This window comes from Exserohilum turcica (genome assembly GCF_000359705.1).
Source record: "Exserohilum turcica Et28A unplaced genomic scaffold SETTUscaffold_14, whole genome shotgun sequence".
Taxonomy (NCBI): Eukaryota; Fungi; Ascomycota; class Dothideomycetes; order Pleosporales; family Pleosporaceae; genus Exserohilum; species Exserohilum turcicum.
In genome coordinates this window covers 1,170,608-1,186,944 of record NW_007359959.1, presented here as the reverse complement: position 1 = coordinate 1,186,944, position 16,337 = coordinate 1,170,608, and the positions used below count along the sequence as shown (strand labels likewise).

General features: G+C 53.6%; 6 protein-coding genes across 6 annotated transcripts; 3 read left to right on the top strand and 3 right to left on the bottom strand.

The window, feature by feature from the left end:
• Positions 1-1,323: 1,323 nt before the first annotated feature.
• Positions 1,324-5,059, bottom strand: SETTUDRAFT_148733 (uncharacterized protein; the record flags this gene model as incomplete). The annotated part of the gene is made up of 3 exons (XM_008025458.1): positions 2,881-5,059; positions 2,431-2,833; positions 1,324-2,384 (listed from the first exon to the last, which is right to left on the bottom strand). Exons 1-3 carry the CDS (start codon positions 4,942-4,944, stop codon positions 1,324-1,326), a joined length of 3,528 nt encoding a protein of 1,175 aa, XP_008023649.1. The 5' UTR covers positions 4,945-5,059.
• Positions 5,060-5,243: 184 nt separating this feature from the next.
• SETTUDRAFT_106683 (uncharacterized protein) lies at positions 5,244-6,180 on the top strand (the record flags this gene model as incomplete). The annotated part of the gene is made up of 2 exons (XM_008025457.1): positions 5,244-5,264; positions 5,314-6,180. 2 exons carry the CDS (start codon positions 5,244-5,246, stop codon positions 6,178-6,180), a joined length of 888 nt encoding a protein of 295 aa, XP_008023648.1.
• A 193-nt stretch (positions 6,181-6,373) lies between these two features.
• SETTUDRAFT_38346 (uncharacterized protein) lies at positions 6,374-7,557 on the bottom strand (the record flags this gene model as incomplete). The annotated part of the gene is made up of 2 exons (XM_008025152.1): positions 6,374-6,540; positions 6,594-7,557. 2 exons carry the CDS (start codon positions 7,555-7,557, stop codon positions 6,374-6,376), a joined length of 1,131 nt encoding a protein of 376 aa, XP_008023343.1.
• A 737-nt stretch (positions 7,558-8,294) lies between these two features.
• SETTUDRAFT_128984 (uncharacterized protein) lies at positions 8,295-10,228 on the top strand. Its single transcript, XM_008025456.1, has 2 exons — positions 8,295-8,415; positions 8,463-10,228. Exon 2 carries the CDS (start codon positions 8,496-8,498, stop codon positions 9,915-9,917), a length of 1,422 nt encoding a protein of 473 aa, XP_008023647.1. The 5' UTR covers positions 8,295-8,415; positions 8,463-8,495; the 3' UTR covers positions 9,918-10,228.
• Positions 10,229-10,484: 256 nt separating this feature from the next.
• SETTUDRAFT_168242 (uncharacterized protein) lies at positions 10,485-12,242 on the bottom strand. Its single transcript, XM_008025455.1, has 3 exons — positions 12,210-12,242; positions 11,293-12,159; positions 10,485-11,239 (listed from the first exon to the last, which is right to left on the bottom strand). The coding sequence occupies exons 1-3, from the start codon at positions 12,216-12,218 to the stop codon at positions 10,964-10,966; spliced, it is 1,152 nt and encodes a 383-aa protein (XP_008023646.1). The 5' UTR covers positions 12,219-12,242; the 3' UTR covers positions 10,485-10,963.
• A 447-nt stretch (positions 12,243-12,689) lies between these two features.
• Positions 12,690-13,798, top strand: SETTUDRAFT_106135 (uncharacterized protein; the record flags this gene model as incomplete). The annotated part of the gene is made up of 2 exons (XM_008025454.1): positions 12,690-13,008; positions 13,071-13,798. 2 exons carry the CDS (start codon positions 12,690-12,692, stop codon positions 13,796-13,798), a joined length of 1,047 nt encoding a protein of 348 aa, XP_008023645.1.
• Positions 13,799-16,337: the final 2,539 nt, after the last annotated feature.

The following is a 16,337-nucleotide window of genomic DNA, read 5'->3' as shown; positions in this document are numbered from 1 at the left end:
CTCTCTCTCTCTTTCTCTCTCCTTGCTCTCTCTCTCTCTCTCATATCTACCAATCAAGTTTGCTCAAACAACAACAACAGACATACTTATCTCACTACATAACACATCTAACGCTCTCTTCAGTCTTTTTTTTCCAACAACAACAACAATAATAATAATGACAGTAACAATAATGACAGTAACAATAATGACAGTAACAATAATGACAGTAACAATAATGACAGTAACAATAACATCAGTAACAATAACATCAGTAACGCCGACTCCCCAAGCAGAAATCCAAGAAGAAGAAGAAGAAGAAGAAGAAGAAGAAGAAGAAGGAGGGAAAAGAGAGAAAATGGCCCAAGTATACCAAACGAAAACGTTTACAGCAAAGACAGCAAGGACGAAGAGAGATAGGAATGAGAGAGGAATGAGAAAATGAGAAAATAATGCACGCTAAGTAAGAGAGAAGAAAAAAAAAGAAAGAAAAAGAGATCAATACAAGTACCCCAGAAAGGAAAGAAAGAATGAGAAATAAAAAAAAAACTCCCGATAAAAGTGCGCGTGTGATGATTTCTTTCCTTTCTTTCCTTTCCATCATCCATCATCCATCTTGCATCTTTCTTCATTCCCACCACCTCGCAACCATTCTCACGTTCCATGCATGCATGCATGCATGCATCTGCACCTCGCATCCATGCATCTTGAACCCATGCTCTTAAGACAGACAGACAGGGGAGGAGGAGGAGGGGGGATGATAAACTCAAACCCCCCAACCCCCCAGTCCCAACCCAATCCCCAACCACACACCACACGCCGCACGAAGATGACTTAGTTCAGCCAGTTCACTTCAGTCCAGTCCAGTTCAGTTCAGTTACACGCCGCACGTATATATTCAAAACGGAAAAGAAAAAAACGAAAAAGAAAGCTGCCTCGAAGCCTCGATGCCTCGATGAAAAAAAGGGGGGGGTCGAGAAAGAATGGGAGACGAGAGACAGACCGAGAAAAAGAAAGAAGGTGATGATCAAGTGATGAGTGATAAAAGAGGGGGGGGTTGCATACAAAACACACGACTCTGCACCAGCAACAAGGGTGAGAAACATCTTTTCTGTTGCGCGTATGTGCAGTGTGTTTTGTGAGTGAGTGAGTTTGTGTGTGTGTGAGTGTAGTGTTTTTCTTTTTTGGGGCCCCCCCGACCTCGGCATGCTTAGCCGGAGTGGGAAACTCACCATGTGTCGCAGAATATGCATGGGGCATGGACATGGACATGGATAAAAGCACATGGGAGACAAACGGTCGGGAACGTATTTTTCTTTCGTTCTTTCTTCTTCTTCTTGTCCTTCACATGAAGCTCATCTTGACTTCTTTCTCCTGGCCAAAGTCGTCTTCGAATTCGTCGGCCCACGCATTGTGCCCCAGGTCGGCGGGTGCGAGGCTGACGGATGCATGGTTGTCTGTTTTGGCGGGGCGAAGCGGCGGTCTAGTGGTGGTGGTGCTGCGGACTTCGTCTTCCCAGGGAGAGGATGTGTTAGAGTGTGCGGGCGGCGCGGGGAGCGGTGAAAGGGGGAGAGAGGAAGTCTTTGTGGCGGAGGGGCGTGGAGGTGAGGAGGACGAGGGCGCCGGGTCGCGGAATGACGTATCGAAAGTCATTTCCATGTTGTCGGCGCCGCCGTACTCATAGTCGAACTCGTCGTATTCTTCGTAGCGACCGTTTGTACCGTTTGTGCTTGGCGCTGTCTTGTAGCTTGATGAGCCTAGGCTGTCGTTGTAGCTCTTCGTTTCCCTAAGCATAGAGTACCGGTTGTTGGCTGCTTGTGATGGCGGGACCGTGGCCATGTCAATCTTCATCGGTGGAAGCGTCGACTTGATTTCTTTGATTTCAAACTCGGCTTCGGCATTGTATTCTTTGCTTTCGGCGGCCAATGATGCCACCTCCTTGCGGATTGCGTCAATGTCAAACATGATTTGGTTTTCAGCCAGCTTGGCTGGGTCCTGGTCTTGGTCGAGTTTCTTGTGGTTTGCGGGCACGGCCGTCGAGTGTTCATCGTACACTTCCCAGTCGTTCTTGGCGGCTTTCTTCTTCTTCCACCAGCTGAGCTTGCTGCCCCTTCGCTCTTTTTCTTGCGCCTTCTTTTCGAGCTCTTTTCGCGCTTCTTCAATTTCATTGATGAGTTCACGCTGCCGGATTTCGTGATTGTCCGGGTCTGGGTCTTCAATTTCAACAAACTCGTCCGATTCAACAATCCAGCCGACTTCGCGGAGTAGCTTGGGCATGGCCGCACGATAGGCCATGTGGCCAGGTACGAGCTCAGTCACATTCACGTTTTCAATAGTGGGAATTTGTACGGGGGCAAGGCCTGCGACGCGCATGATACCACCACTGGTTGCGCGGAAGAGGTAACCTAGACATGTCAATACGTATCAGACAATATTAAAAGCACAACATACCCAAGATCCAGTCATTGGTAGCATACCCATTGACAAATCTCCCAGGCACAACAGACCTGGCCTTTACGTACTCATCAAACTTGACCACTGCTGGTGTGCCAAACATGTACACGTTCTGCACAATGCCAAACGCACCTCGCTCGGCAAGCTCCTTTAGACATGACAAGATGACTCTTGAGCCAAGCGAGAAACCGACGAGCGTGACTGGTCTTGTTCCCAGGTTGCGATCAATGAGTGAGTCTGCCAGAATCAGTCCAGCCATATCTGCTCGCGCTTGCGAGACGATCCACGGGTTGTCGATGAGGTAAGACAGCTTTGTCAGAGCGAGAGGCAGCGTCATGGCAGCCATGAGAGCCGTGAGAATGGTGCTGCCCAAAACTTGTTGCAACCCTTGTGTAAGAGCCTAGACATGGTTAATGTGCATGCTTTGAATCTGCCAGTCACACTCACTTCAGTAGCAAGGATATTGATCGTGTCACCCATGCTTCTCAACATCTCAGGCTCCCAGAGGACGGAATAAATGTCACCCATGATAGGGTCCACAGTGCTGTATGGCAAGCGGACATCGTCGACTTTGCCATTCATCCAGCCTGCCAATGTAATGATGAGATGAGTGCGCTTGTTGTTGTGAAGAGGACGATACTCAAACGTCTTCACTGAGCCTGTACGCCTATTCATCGCCCTGACACCAACGGTGCTACCGGTGACAACGCCAGTGGACGTGATGATGGCAGCGCCTCCAGCACCCGCCAGAAAACTACTGGTGCCCGCGACTCCAATGGTAGTAAAACCCGCAGCAAGTCCAGCACCGATAACAGGAGCAAGGAGACCAGCCGACAAGCCAATAACAAGACCACCGCCAACCGTTGCGAGACCCATAAACGCCAACCGCTTGTTGCGCGCCCGCTTAGCACGATTAACCATGTGTTCATCCTCATTCCAGTTCTCCTTGTCAGCCTGCTCCTGCATCTCCAGCGCATCTGTGACGCGCTTCTCAAACCGACAGCTCTCTAACCAGTCTACACTGAGATACTTGCCAACCTGCTCAAAGAGCTCTCTCGAGCGCGAATCGTAGACCGAGTCTGCTATGAGTACTAGGAACAGATCGCACAGGACAGTCCATCGCAGATCAATGTCAAGATTCTTGCTGTTTGGAAGTTGGGATGGCGACTTGACCTCTGGATAATCGTAGCCGTCGTCGTATTCTTCATAGGGCGGAGGTGATGGCGATCGCAGATAGTCTTCCGAGCCTGGTGATGAGAGGCGTTTCGATTTTGGTCTGTCCGCCGGTGTTTCAGGCCGAGGAGATGAAACGGATGGCCTCGCAGAATCAGGGTCGTTCGCAGTATCTGCATCCGCTGCGACAGGATTCTTCACTCGCGCGTTCCGCATCAATGCTGGTGTGAGGTCGGCTGGCACCACGCCGTGCTCTGATAACTGCTCGATCATGATCTGCTCCGATGTGTTGATATCCATGTGTCCGTATATCTTGATCATGATTTTTTGTGACCACATTTTGGTTGTTCCCGACTGCATCTCCATCTGTTTCTTCATCCTTTTGGTGGTGGGCTTGATCTGGGCAAACTTCCTCTCCATTTCTTTCGTAGCTAGTCGTACCAGTCCGACGTATGCGACACGCTGTCCTTCGGTAAGGAGGTTCTTGGTGGCTTGCATCTGCGAGAGCGGGTCTCGCCCTTCTTCGTCTTCGTCAGCCAAGGCGGTGCTTCTTTCCTTGAACAAGTATGCCGTGTTGTCGTCCATGCTCGTCTGTGAATCCGCGTCATCATCCATGATGACTCTGGTGTAGCCTTTGGCGGCGCCTCCGACGTTGGCGTAGCCGTGCATGTCTTCCAGTTCCTCCAAGTTCTCCTTGGCAATAAGTCTGTTGTCGTCGTCGTACATGTCGTAATGGGCATATGCAGGCATTTCCTGCCACTCGCCCTCGTCAACTTCGTTGTCCTTTTCCTTGGAATCATTCTGTGCCTGTGTGACGAGGTGCAGGTGCGAATACTCGGATATGGCCGCAGCGTTCGTTTGGAGGAGGGTTGCGCTCTTTGGCGGCTCGGATGTAGTGGGTGACTTGATGTCTGCCGGGACACTCTTCTTTGCTTCTACAAACTTGTCTTCAGGGTGATCGCTATACCGTTCCTGCTCGGCCTTCCCTGCCGGCTCCGGTGGCTGCTTGCTGGGTTGGGGCTGCGCATTACTCTCCGCGCCGGTCTTCTCTGGCCCAGCGGCTGGAGGCTTCTTGTTGCCATCTTTTTCCTTTGGTACCTCTTTCTCGTCCTCGGATGCAATGGCGCGGTACCCCCTATCGTCGTTTGAAGCCACGGCATCCTCAAACTTGTCCGTTTCCGAGTCGGAGCTCTCCTCCACCGGAGTCCGCGGTCGCCTTTTCCTTATGGGCAGGCCAAAGTCGTCATACTCGACTTCCTGGCTGGAGTTCTTGTGTGTTTCCGGTGTCTCTTTACTGTTTCCCTCACTCTTGGGGGGCTCGGCGGGGTTCTCGCTCATTCTGGTGCGGCTACCGCGAGACACGCATGGGGAGGCCGAGCGGTGTGGCGTCAATTGCGGCGGAGGGCGCGGTGGTTGTTTACGTGAATGGTCGAGGCAAGAAACCCAAAGCGTGTACAACCGGTCTTGGTGCCCTCGGGGGCGGCTTTGCCAATGCGGAGAGCGACGGGGGTGTCGTTACGGGCGATGCAGGGCGTCGTATGCGAAGCTAGCGTGGCCCGGTGCACGGCCTAGATTCCGCGCTCGGCTTTGAATTTCTTGCTGCAATCAATCCACCACGCCCAACGCCCAACGTCACCATGAAGCTGAAGCGCGCAAAGGTACGGCCAAACGGCTTCTGGCATCCAGGCGATATTAACAGCACCACAGGCATACAAAAAGCAGCTGCACCAGTACGAACTCAACTTTGGATTCCGCGAGCCCTACCAAGTCGTGCTCGACTCGCAAATCCTGCAAGATGCATACAATTCCAAGATCGACCTGGTTGCGCGCATACAGAAGATGCTCGGCGGCCAAGTAAAGCCCATGATTACGACCTGCGACATGCGACACCTCTACAATGCGAAGCCCAAGAACGAGACGCTCATATTGCAGGCGAAGGAATACGAGCGCCGCCGCTGTAACCATCAAGACCTCGACGAACCACTCAGCACCCTCGAGTGTCTGAGCTCGGTAGTAGATCCCAAAGACAATGCGACAAACAAGCACCGGTACGTCATTGCGGCCAATGACCCGGATACGCGCGCAAAGATGCGAACAATCGCCGGTGTACCCATCATATACTTGGCCAAGTCTATTGTGCTCATGGAGTCCATGGCCGACATCACAGAGCAACACCGCGAGCGAGAGGAAAAATCAAAATTCAAGCTGGGACTGAAAGGGCAGCGCAAACCAGATGCGCCATTGAAGAGGAAACGAGAAGACGAAGGCCAGGGGGGAGAGGGAAGTGGCTCTATTGCGAATCAATCTACAGGAGAGGCAAAGCCCAAGGCAAAGAAGCGAAAAGGACCAAAGGGTCCCAACCCACTGAGCGTCAAGAAGCCCAAGAAGGAGAAGGCCGCTACACAGCCGAATGCGACTAAGAAGTCACAGCCATCCACGTCAAAAGCGAACGGCGGAGGTAGCCAGGAAGGCGAGCGCGAAGACTCTGCACCTCGCAAGAGGAGGAGAAAGCACAGGCCCAAGGCTGAGGGTGGTGATGACGCACAGGGTGGCGACGGACCTGCTTCGCCGTGAAAGCTGTTGAGATGACAATCGGGCTTGGTGTTTGAGCCGACTTCGATAATCTGGGAAAGGTCAGAAAAAAAAACTGGGAAACGGACAAGGTGGAGCAAGCATACCCAGGTCGCCGTCAGTATGCACGTATGACCGACGTCAACTTGGACGGGCGCGTTCTTATAAAGAGATGCCACTGTGTGCAGCAAGACTTTTAAACCCGCTTGCCTTGGGCAAGCAGATCGGAAACTTTTGGTGGAAGGACAAGCGTACTCCGGTCGTTGCGCTTGACAAACTCGACTACGACTTCGGCAGTCTTTTCGGGGAGATCTTCGTGAAGAAAGTGACCAGCGGCGGGAAATACCTGTAGTTGGAATTTACCTATGTTCTGTCAGACGTTGCTCTGGCAGCAGGATAGCTCGCGGGAAACATACCCTGCATCTGCCCTATCATCAGCTCCTTGTCCAGTCTGTCTGTGCCCGCCAGCAGCAACAGTTTTGCGCCTTTGCCTCTGAGAAATTTGCCGCTCATGCCAGTGAACCAGTTTTCCCAGTAGGGCTCTGTGCTCGAGAGCTCTGTCCGCCAGGCCCATCGGCCGTCTGCTGTTTGCAGTAGCAAGCTCGGTACGCTAGCTCTCGCTGACTGCGGGTTGCGCAGTGTCCGCGAACGGATGTGCCATTCGATGGCAGCAGGAAGCGATGGGAAGGACTTGGGTCGGCTGGCCAGGTAAGTGTGCATGTGTCCCAGCGTCTCCATGGCCGAGCCCTCGACAACGTCCAGAACTCCATAGCCCAGCAGCTTGTTGCCGAGTAACGCCTTGTTGGCCGTCTCGGTCACGACTGCGCCACCCAAGCTGTGTCCGATCAAGACGGTTGTAGGGAGCTCCTTCCAGCCCATCTTGGCCTGCGTGAGCAAAAGCATGTCGACCAGATCCTGGCTGAGCTGGGCGATGCTGAGGTCGTTGTCGACTTCGCCGCTGGCATTCCAGACGACGCTTCCGTGGTCGCGTGCTTCGATGGCCAGTATGCCCAGTTCGGGCATGGCCTTCCTGATCTCCTTTGCGGCAAGCGCAAAAGTCATTGCGGAGCTTCCGGCGCCATGATGCAGCACGATGAGCGGCGCCTTTGGCGAGGCTGGGGGCGTCAGGTAAACATGGAACTTGGCATGGCCAGCGCCATGACGATCGTGCTCGAGGTAAAACTCCTGGGCGTAGTAGTCGGACCAGTGGATTGCGGGGGCGGGTCTCAGCGTGCCCGACGGCCTGACGGTGCCGGTGCTGGACATGGACGAGGCCGACGACGAATCATCTTCGCACTCGGGCGGCTCTTCCTGCAGTGGCTCGGGCGGTGGCAGCGAGGACAGCTTGGTTTTGGCAAACTCTCTGGCCAGGCTCGACATGGTGCCCGGAGCGAGGCTGCCAAAGCTGTGCAGAAGCCTGCTTTTGCTTTGGCGCGCGTGCAAGTCCGCGGCGGGGTGATTGGCCGGCTAGCTGGGGGTGAGGGCGCACGTTATGCAGCGTTCCGATGAGTTATCTGCTTGGATCGGTGGGATGACAATGCGTGAGGGGAGGGCGAGGAATGCAGTGGGGGCCGTCCTGTCTAATCGCCGGCAGGGATGCGAGCTGCGTGTCTGTATGGTTAAGCGAGGGGGTTGCAAAGAAGACGACGCGGTCATGAAGGCCTCGCACGCGGGCTTGAGAAGTGCAGCAGGAGCCGGCGTGGGGATGGAGATGGCAGTGGAGCACATGTTGAGGCTGAAACCGAAAGGCAGTGGTCCCGCGGACACGGTTGCCATGTCTCCCAATCGCGCGGGCGTGGCGGCGGCATCTGGATTCATGATTTGCGCCTGGGGTGTGCCCGACCCGGATGCATGCCATGATGACGTAGCGAGATCTCTCCGTCTACTCTTAGCGCATCGACCTTCAGCGTCAGTAAAACCGACCGCGCCCCCAAGAGGCTGCCACCCCGTCCTTCGACCTTCCGATCCATCTTCCTAGACGCAGGCTGGATTCTTCTTTTTCCCCTCGACCCTTGCTCCGCTTCTCCATCCAGCCGTCGCTTGCCCAGCATGTGGAAAGGCGCCAAGGACAACGACGACCAGGGCCTCACAGCCCAAGACCCCCGTCCAATTCCCAACGACAATGCCCCCGCCAGATCACCAAGGAGGAGCGAGGAACCCAACGAGAGAACGAGGCTTCTCAACCACCCCAGGCCACCACCTCACTCGGATGGCTATCTCGACCCAGATGACCCAGCTGTAGGTCGATCCCACATCCACCATAATTCTTATACTAACCACTGCAGGTATCGCCCTACAATCTGTGGACGGTTCGGGCTATGCGATATCTCACCATCCTCTTCCTGATCATTAGCTTCTTATGGTGGGTCCTCCTGCTGGTCTCCATCTTCGTCTCGCCTCCTGGACTGCACACGCGCGGATCGGGCTTCTTTGACTTTGCCTACACGTGCCTTACCATTGGCAATCTCCTCGTCGTTACCATCTTCTTCATTACACCAGCCAGGGGATTGCGCATCACCACATCCATCATTGCAGGTCTCTTGGCTATTGACATGATTCTCATCCTGTCAATTCCACGCATAAGGCTCGAAGAGGGGTGGGTCGGCATTGCAAGTGTCGTCTGGGCATTCCTTATGGCTGTCTGGTGCATATTGACTGATCGCGTCGTGGCCTACGGCAAGCGCGAAGAAGAGGAGCGTCTTACTGGCCGCGCAGAAACACGCCGCACCTTGAAGGAATGGGTCGCCGTTCTGCTTGCAACCATTGTCACAGTTGTCTTTATTGTTATTGTGATTCTCATGACTGCCACCCTCGGTATACGTGGCCGCGATGCAACACTCAAGATGGAAGGTGAGCGCATTCTTGTGGATGGAGACAAGTACGCTGTCCATCTCGCCTGCATGGGCAACGTGACCGAGACGCACGGCTCCAAAGACCCCACCATCATTCTCGAGGCCGGCGAGGAACCATTGGAGTATGACTTTGAGCACTGGGCATATGCAGCCTATAAAAACGGCACCATCTCTCGGTACTGCTACTGGGACCGCCCAGGCTATGCCTTTTCCGACAACGCCCCCTCGCCACACTCGGCTGGCATGTCTGCAGATGCGCTTTCTGAAGCACTCGCTAGGTCTGGTGAAGAAGGCCCATGGATCCTCGTGTCAGCTGGTACTGGCAGTATTGTCTCACGCATCTTCAGCTCACGCCATCTGAAGCAGGTCACTGGCATCATGATGATTGACCCTCTTCACGAGGACCTTCTCCACCGCATCGGCAACCCCGGACGTGGTTTCTTGCTCTGGGCCTGGGGCATCATCTCGCCTCTAGGTACGGTCCGGCTGGCCGGCGCACTCTTCAAGGGCCGCACACGTGAAGATCGCGTCTACGGCCGCAACGCCTACCAATCCGGCAAGTTCATCAAGGCGCAGCTCCAAGAAAACCTCGTCGCCGACAGCCTCACCAAGAACGAAGTATCCGCAGCAAGAAACATCCAAAGCACAAACACCCCGCTTGTCGTCATCTCGAGCGGAATCGAGGTCAGGAAGAACAGCGAGTGGGAACGTAAACAGCACGACTTGACCCGCCTGACAGACAACCTCGTTAGCTGGGACGTGGTCAACAACGCGCCGCATCAGGTCTGGCAGACGCTCGATGGCCGCACAGCCATGGAAAAGCGTCTCAAGCAGCTCGTCAAAGCCTCCATGAAAGTCAAAATGGAAACTACCGAGAAGGATGAGTAAAAGAAAAAAAGGTTTTCCTCGTGGATAACATTGCCATGAAGAATATGAAAATGAAAAAGGTGAGGCATAGGAAAAAGGCACAAGGGAAATTTGGAGACTTTGCCGGTTTGTGAGGAAATTCGGTATGCTGTTGCGCGGATAGGCGTCTCTCTCTCTCTCTCTTTCTCTTTCACTTTTACCAACCTAGGATTGATTGTTTCTCCTTCGCATACCCTGTTATTGCTGCATATCTAGTCTAGTCTTTCTTTCTTCTTTTTTCTCAACGTCTTTTCTCGTAGTTCTCGTAGTTGTCTCTTCTTTTTTTTCTTTTTTTTCGTTCCGTACGAGTAAGTACACAAAGCACAACCATGCAAACATTTAGCTTACTTAATGTCTAACACGCTCTATTTTGTTTCAATCGTCTCTCCTTCCCACCCCCTTTGCTGTCTACATTCCATGACACCTGCACCTGTGTATGAACATGATCACGCCCAGCAGCACCAATACTGCTATACGGCAAACAAGCCCAAAAAAAGCGTTAGAAATAAGAATGTGATTGGGTCGTTAAATTCCTTAAAACGGGGGGGGGGGGCTTTGTCATATCCCAACAACAACAGCATTTGTCCCAGGCGCTCGCTCTTGATACCGTACAAGCAAGCAAACTAGCAACTCGGGCTTAGCTCAACAGACTGGGAAGGGAAAAAGAAAAGAAAACGAGGAAAGAAGAAAAAAAGGAAACTTCGTAACGCTATCATACATACTGTGCGTGACGCTCTGAGACCATGACTAATAAACCCTTTTTGTGTACCGAAAGGACTTGCACACAATACAAGAGCAAGAAAAAACAAAAGGGAAAAAAGGGGTGGAGGGAACCACCAGTGATGTGCGTGACCAACAGACTAGCCAGACGGACCCATGTATCCATGTCTACAACTTTGCGCTTCTTGTTCGTTCAACATAGTCAAGATCAAGACAAGGCAAGACAGATAACATATTCAAGACGGAACGTGTGCGTGATTATGAACAACGGGATCGAAGCGGGTTGCGCGGGGAAAAAGCGAGGGATTCTATGCCTCGACATCGTTCTTGCGGCGGCGGATGCTACCGAAGCGTTTCTTGAGAGCGTTGCCCATGCTCTTGCCCGTGCTGTTACTGCGGTTGACGGCCGGGTTGGAGTCGGAGGTGATGGCGTCAGGGGCATCGGTGTGGCCTGCGCTGCGGGTACGATGGCTGCGCGTCTTCATTTCTGTGCCCGAGTCGCCGGTGCGCTTGTGCTCTTTGAGCGCTCTCTCAATTGTGAAGGACGGTTCGCCCTTGCCCTTGAGGTCGTCAGGGTGGTATTGCTGAGGATGCGTTAGTAAGTGCAGTTTTTCAAACAGATGCGAGGCAGACATACCACTCCAGGCCAGCGACGATAGTCACCACCAGGCTCACGCTGCAGGTCGGCTCCCTCTTCGTAATCGAGAACCCTTCCGAAACGATCGGCCATGCCGGGTGGGATATTGGCAACACCTTCGAGAGGGCGGTGCCTCTGAATGGAATCGATAATGTTTTCACGGGGCGTGGCTCTCAAGGCCTCCTCGTTGGAATCCTTGACAGCCGCAAGGGGGCTGTATCTCGTGTCCCTGTTGCGGGCGATGCTGGCAGCATCGTATGGACCCTCGTGGTGGTAGCGACCAATGCTCGTCTTATCGAGACGGTCGATGACGTCGGCGCCCTGGAAGTTCTTTTTCCTAAGGTGTGGAGCACGGTGAGCAACCTTCTCATCATGACGCAGCTGGTCGAGTGGGCGGTGAGACTTGTCGCCTGGGTAGCGTGCTTTGAGGGAGCCTCCTCGGGAGAGTTCAGCCTTGTTGAGCGAAGAGGGCGCCGGGTTGCTGGCTCGCCGTGGCTTGCCCTGGTTCATGGGTCCGAAGGCTTCGGCGCGGTGGTCGTTGGGGAACCGGGCACGTTTGGGGCTGGCCGAGCTGGGAGGGGATGGGTAGTCATACCTCCTGCTCTGCGACGAAGTGTGCCTATGTTGCGACACTGAAGGCGAGGCGCCCTTGGTGTCGGACGCAGCCCTCGAGCGCCGGAATGGGTTGGTCTCGGCTGAACTGCCGGTGCTTTGCACCTTGACAGAGGCGTGGTCCTTGGGGAGTCCGGCGGATCCAGGTGGCGTGAGGGGTTCTGCGGGCGCAAACGTCGAGCGGAAGTGGCTGTTGAGCCCAGTCTCGTCGCTTGGGTCCGGCTCGATCAGCGGATCAATCAGGGCGTGTTGTGCCTGCAAAAGTCAGCCATTGCATCCATGCGCATATACTCGGGGAGACATGCGGCATCCATTGTGACCATGGCGATGGACTGGGGGGAATTGGCGGGGCGAGGCTCAGCGGCGGGAGAGAGCTTTATACGGGCCAGCGGGAAATCAGCTGAGAGTGTTGGGGAGCAAAAAGCAAGCGGGCGTCAGGTGCAATATGAGTGTGAGCAGAGACAGGCAGGGCCAAAAGCAAGAGCAGGTGACGGCGAGGACGGCGGGATACAGGCCCAAGTGGGCAGGCATCGTCTGCCAGTGGACGCGTACACACATGTCATGGCGGCTCAGTCGCGGCCCTGCGTCGTTTGTGCTTGTCGTGGGCTCGTTTGGGCGGGTTTGGCTTGGGTTGAGTCGTGGGCGGACGGGCGGGCGGCCCAATCGCTGCCCGTACGTCATGCGGATGCGCTAGGCTGCAAGCGGGGCCGGGCCCTTTGCTCTTCTCCACCACTGTGACGACAGCTCGATGATCCCTCTCCCACACCCGCCCCTCGCCGCCCGCCATGCCCCTGGTGGCCTATCCAGATTCGGCCTCGGACGATGACAGCCATCACGGCGCCGCCGCCGCCGCTGCTGCTGCTCGAGATAACGACGGCCTCGCCAAGCCTGCCCTTCCCAAGCGGAAACACAGCCATGCCGCCGACGATGCTGCCCAGGCCCGGCCTCTGCCTCTGCCTCTGCCACCACTGCCCGCAGCATTCCACGACCTCTACGCGGCAAATGCCCGCGTCAGCACTAGCGACAATCCAGACCTCCACGGCGGCCGTCGACGGGCGGTGCCTCACGTGCAGGGTAACTGGCCCAGCCATGTCTACTTAGAGTGTAAGGCTAGCCTATCCGCTCGGCCCCGCGTACCTGATGGACGACAGACTGACGCACCAGAGGGGTGCCAACACAGGCCGAGTCCAATGCTCTGCACAGCCTCATCCAGCACGTGCGCGATTTGCTCGAGGCTGGGAATGCCCGGCGTGTCAAGAAGCTGCCCATGCCAGACATCATCCCCTCGCTCCAGTCAGATCTAGGTGCGTTGCTGCCTCTGCATGTATCTCTATCGCGGACACTGCAAATCAAGACCCATGACAGGGATGCCTTTCTCGACGCCCTGAGAGCTTCCCTGCGGCGGTGCGCAGTGTCCGCATTTACTTGCGAATTCCAGGGCCTGAAATGGGTGCCCAACTTTGAACACAACCGATGGTTCTTGGTCCTGAGCATAAAGCGCCCAGAGAACGATGAATTAAACACGCTCCTGCGTGCTTGTAACCAAGCTGCCCAAAACACTGGCCATCCAGGTCTGTATACCGGCGGCGCAGGAGACGGCCCGATGGACGTCGACCACAAGGATGGTCCCAAGAGAAGAAGGGTGGACGGAAATGAAATTGGGCCCAAGGATTGCTCGCAACATTTCCACGTCAGCATAGCTTGGAACCTGACTGAGCCCGAGGCTGAGTGGACGACTCTGGTTCAAGCGATTGAGGCGAGTAGGTATATTAAATCCCCAGAAGCTTCATTCGACGCTGTAAAGGTCAGGATTGGAAACGCTGTCCATAGCATCGCTCTGGGCCCCAAAAGGCCTGGTCTAGGAATCCGTGGCCGAGTCTTGGGTTTGACTTGACGCGTTTGTTGCTTCGGTCCAATGACGTGATGGGTGGCTTCGCAAGGATATCGGGACTTGTTGGGAATTTCCAGGGAATTTGTGGTTCCCCGGAGAGCACGACCCAACACGACGACGTAATTTTCAGAATTGTTGGCAGCCTTGCGGCTCTCACAGGCCTCGATCTGAGAATGAAGTGGCGATAGCGAGTTGACGATATCCATGACCTTAAAAATGCATTACTGATCGGATAAGACAGTTGGGAAATGTCATTGGTAGGTCCCTGCATTCTTCCTGGTACTGCCACATGGACTAATGTAAACACCAAGCACTGTCAAATAAACAAACAATTTTTTTTGGCAATACAACACGAAGGGTAACAAGCCATCCTTGCACAACGTCAAGCTCAACATGCAAGGCTGCCGTCACGTGACCTACTAACAGCGCACTAAGCAACATCGTCTGAAAGGGTTCCCATGTCGCGCGTCGATGGGTTTCCGTTCATCTCAATTTCATTTTTTCATTTTTTTCATTTTTTTTGAACACGAATAATTCACAACGATCAACTCTACCATATATTTCGACCTCCTGTGTTTGGAATACCTATACTAATCACGCGACCGTTTATAGAAATTGAAAAAAAAAGAACTTTTCACACTAACGTGGTTCATAAGCGAGTCGGCCACTTTGTACCGTCGCGTCAACTTCAACACGTTATCACAGTCTTTTATCACAGTCAATAAACTATTGCAATATACTAAATTAATTGTCAGAATCGCTACTATCACTTGCACTATCTATCTCAACTGCGCAGGTACGAGCGTTGTGTCCAGTCTGCTTGCAACGCCCGCACCGCCGCTCTCCTCGCACCCTCTTCGACGCACTCTCACCATCACCACGACTGCTACCCGCCTGTTCAGCTAATACTTCTTGTACTTCGCCTACAGTAAGAGTCTCTTCTGTGCGTACGTATCGCCGCTTGCAGCTCTTACGCTTATTTGCTGTGTCTAGAGCCTCTCGAAGAGCAGCTACTTCCTCCCTCATAAGCGTCATCTCATGTGCTATTTGCTAAGCCCCTTTACTTAGCTGCACAACCTTCTCGTCAAGAGAATTTGCAGAAGACCTAGGGCGGTTTCTTACTCTCTGTCGAATAAGAGTACTTTGAGCCTCAACCTCGCGCGCGTTGCGTGGTGTCTGCGCCTCCCAGGCGGCTGCCTGTCGCGGTGATTGTACTGGCGTCTGCACCACCACATCAAGCTTAGATAGCACAGCCTGTGGGTCGTGTGGGACTAGTCCAGTGCCTCTGAAGCTAGCTTGGATATTCTCCTTCGTGATAGACTGCTCAAAAGCAGCCTTAAAGGCTGGTAGGAAGGTTTTCTTGCTAATATAGTGGGTGCGGTTGCGTGCCAAGCCTGAAACAGCGTCGCCATACTTACGCTTTAACGGCGAGAAGCAGGCGACGTCAAGGGGCTGCAACAGGTGAGACGAGTGCGCAGGCATGCAGAGAAGCACAATATTCTTCTCCTTGCAAAGATCTTGAAAATTGATGGAGCAGTGGCTCTCATGGCCGTCAATAATAAGCAGTCGATACCCACCTACAGTATGCCTCTTTGTATGGGTATCAAAGTGCTCTAACCAGGCAAGACCAAGCTAATTATTCGTCCACCCATTAGGACTGACTTCAAGAACCCAGTTGGCAGGCAAATCCTCAAACTAGACGTTGATAAGCACCTTGCCCGCAAAGACAACAAAGGGTGGTATTCGGCGACCCGACGCGCCCACGCCTTGGATCACAGTAACCCACTCACGGTTGCCTAGCTGTACTTGTTTCTTTTTCCTATATCCTTCTAAGCCTGTGATAACTAACTGTGATAAAATCTTGCCTATCATAAAGCTAGTTTCGTCAAAGTTGTAGATATCATCGTCCACAATACCCCACTTCTGCTTTGTCGCCTGGACTAAGTCAAACCAGCGCTGGATAGCCACTGGATCCTCGCAGGCGGCTCGCTGGTGATCATAGGGACGGCTCCAGCGCGTACGGAGCTCAGGAGTCCGCTTAACAAAGTTGTCAACCCAGTTCTTGCCAACAGGGTTGCCACCACGCTCCTCTAACAGTTTATTGGCCATTGCTCGAACCTCAGCCTTTATAGGGGCAAATCCTCGCGTAGACTCTTCAAGAATACGCCTAACAATAGCCTCCTCTTCTAGCTTATTTAGGCGCTTTGAATTCGGTTCGCAGTCGCGTCGAAAGCGCTTTCTAGCGCGTTGGTCTTAGAGAGTAGTTTGAGGCACGTTATAGATAGAAGCAGCACGTCTTTAGCTTTAAACACGTTGCGATTGGACGTTAAAAAGAGCAAGTTAAAGATTAGATTTAGAATAGATTAACAAATGATTGTGTGGTTGAGACATTACGCGTTATAGTGTTAACGTCGACGCGCCGGTACAAAGTGGCCGACTCGCTTGGGTGGCCGACTCGCTTATGAACCACGTTACAAAATATCTTCTATCAACAGCACATACATGGCCTAGACTAAGCACAAAATATGCGCAAACAAGGTGT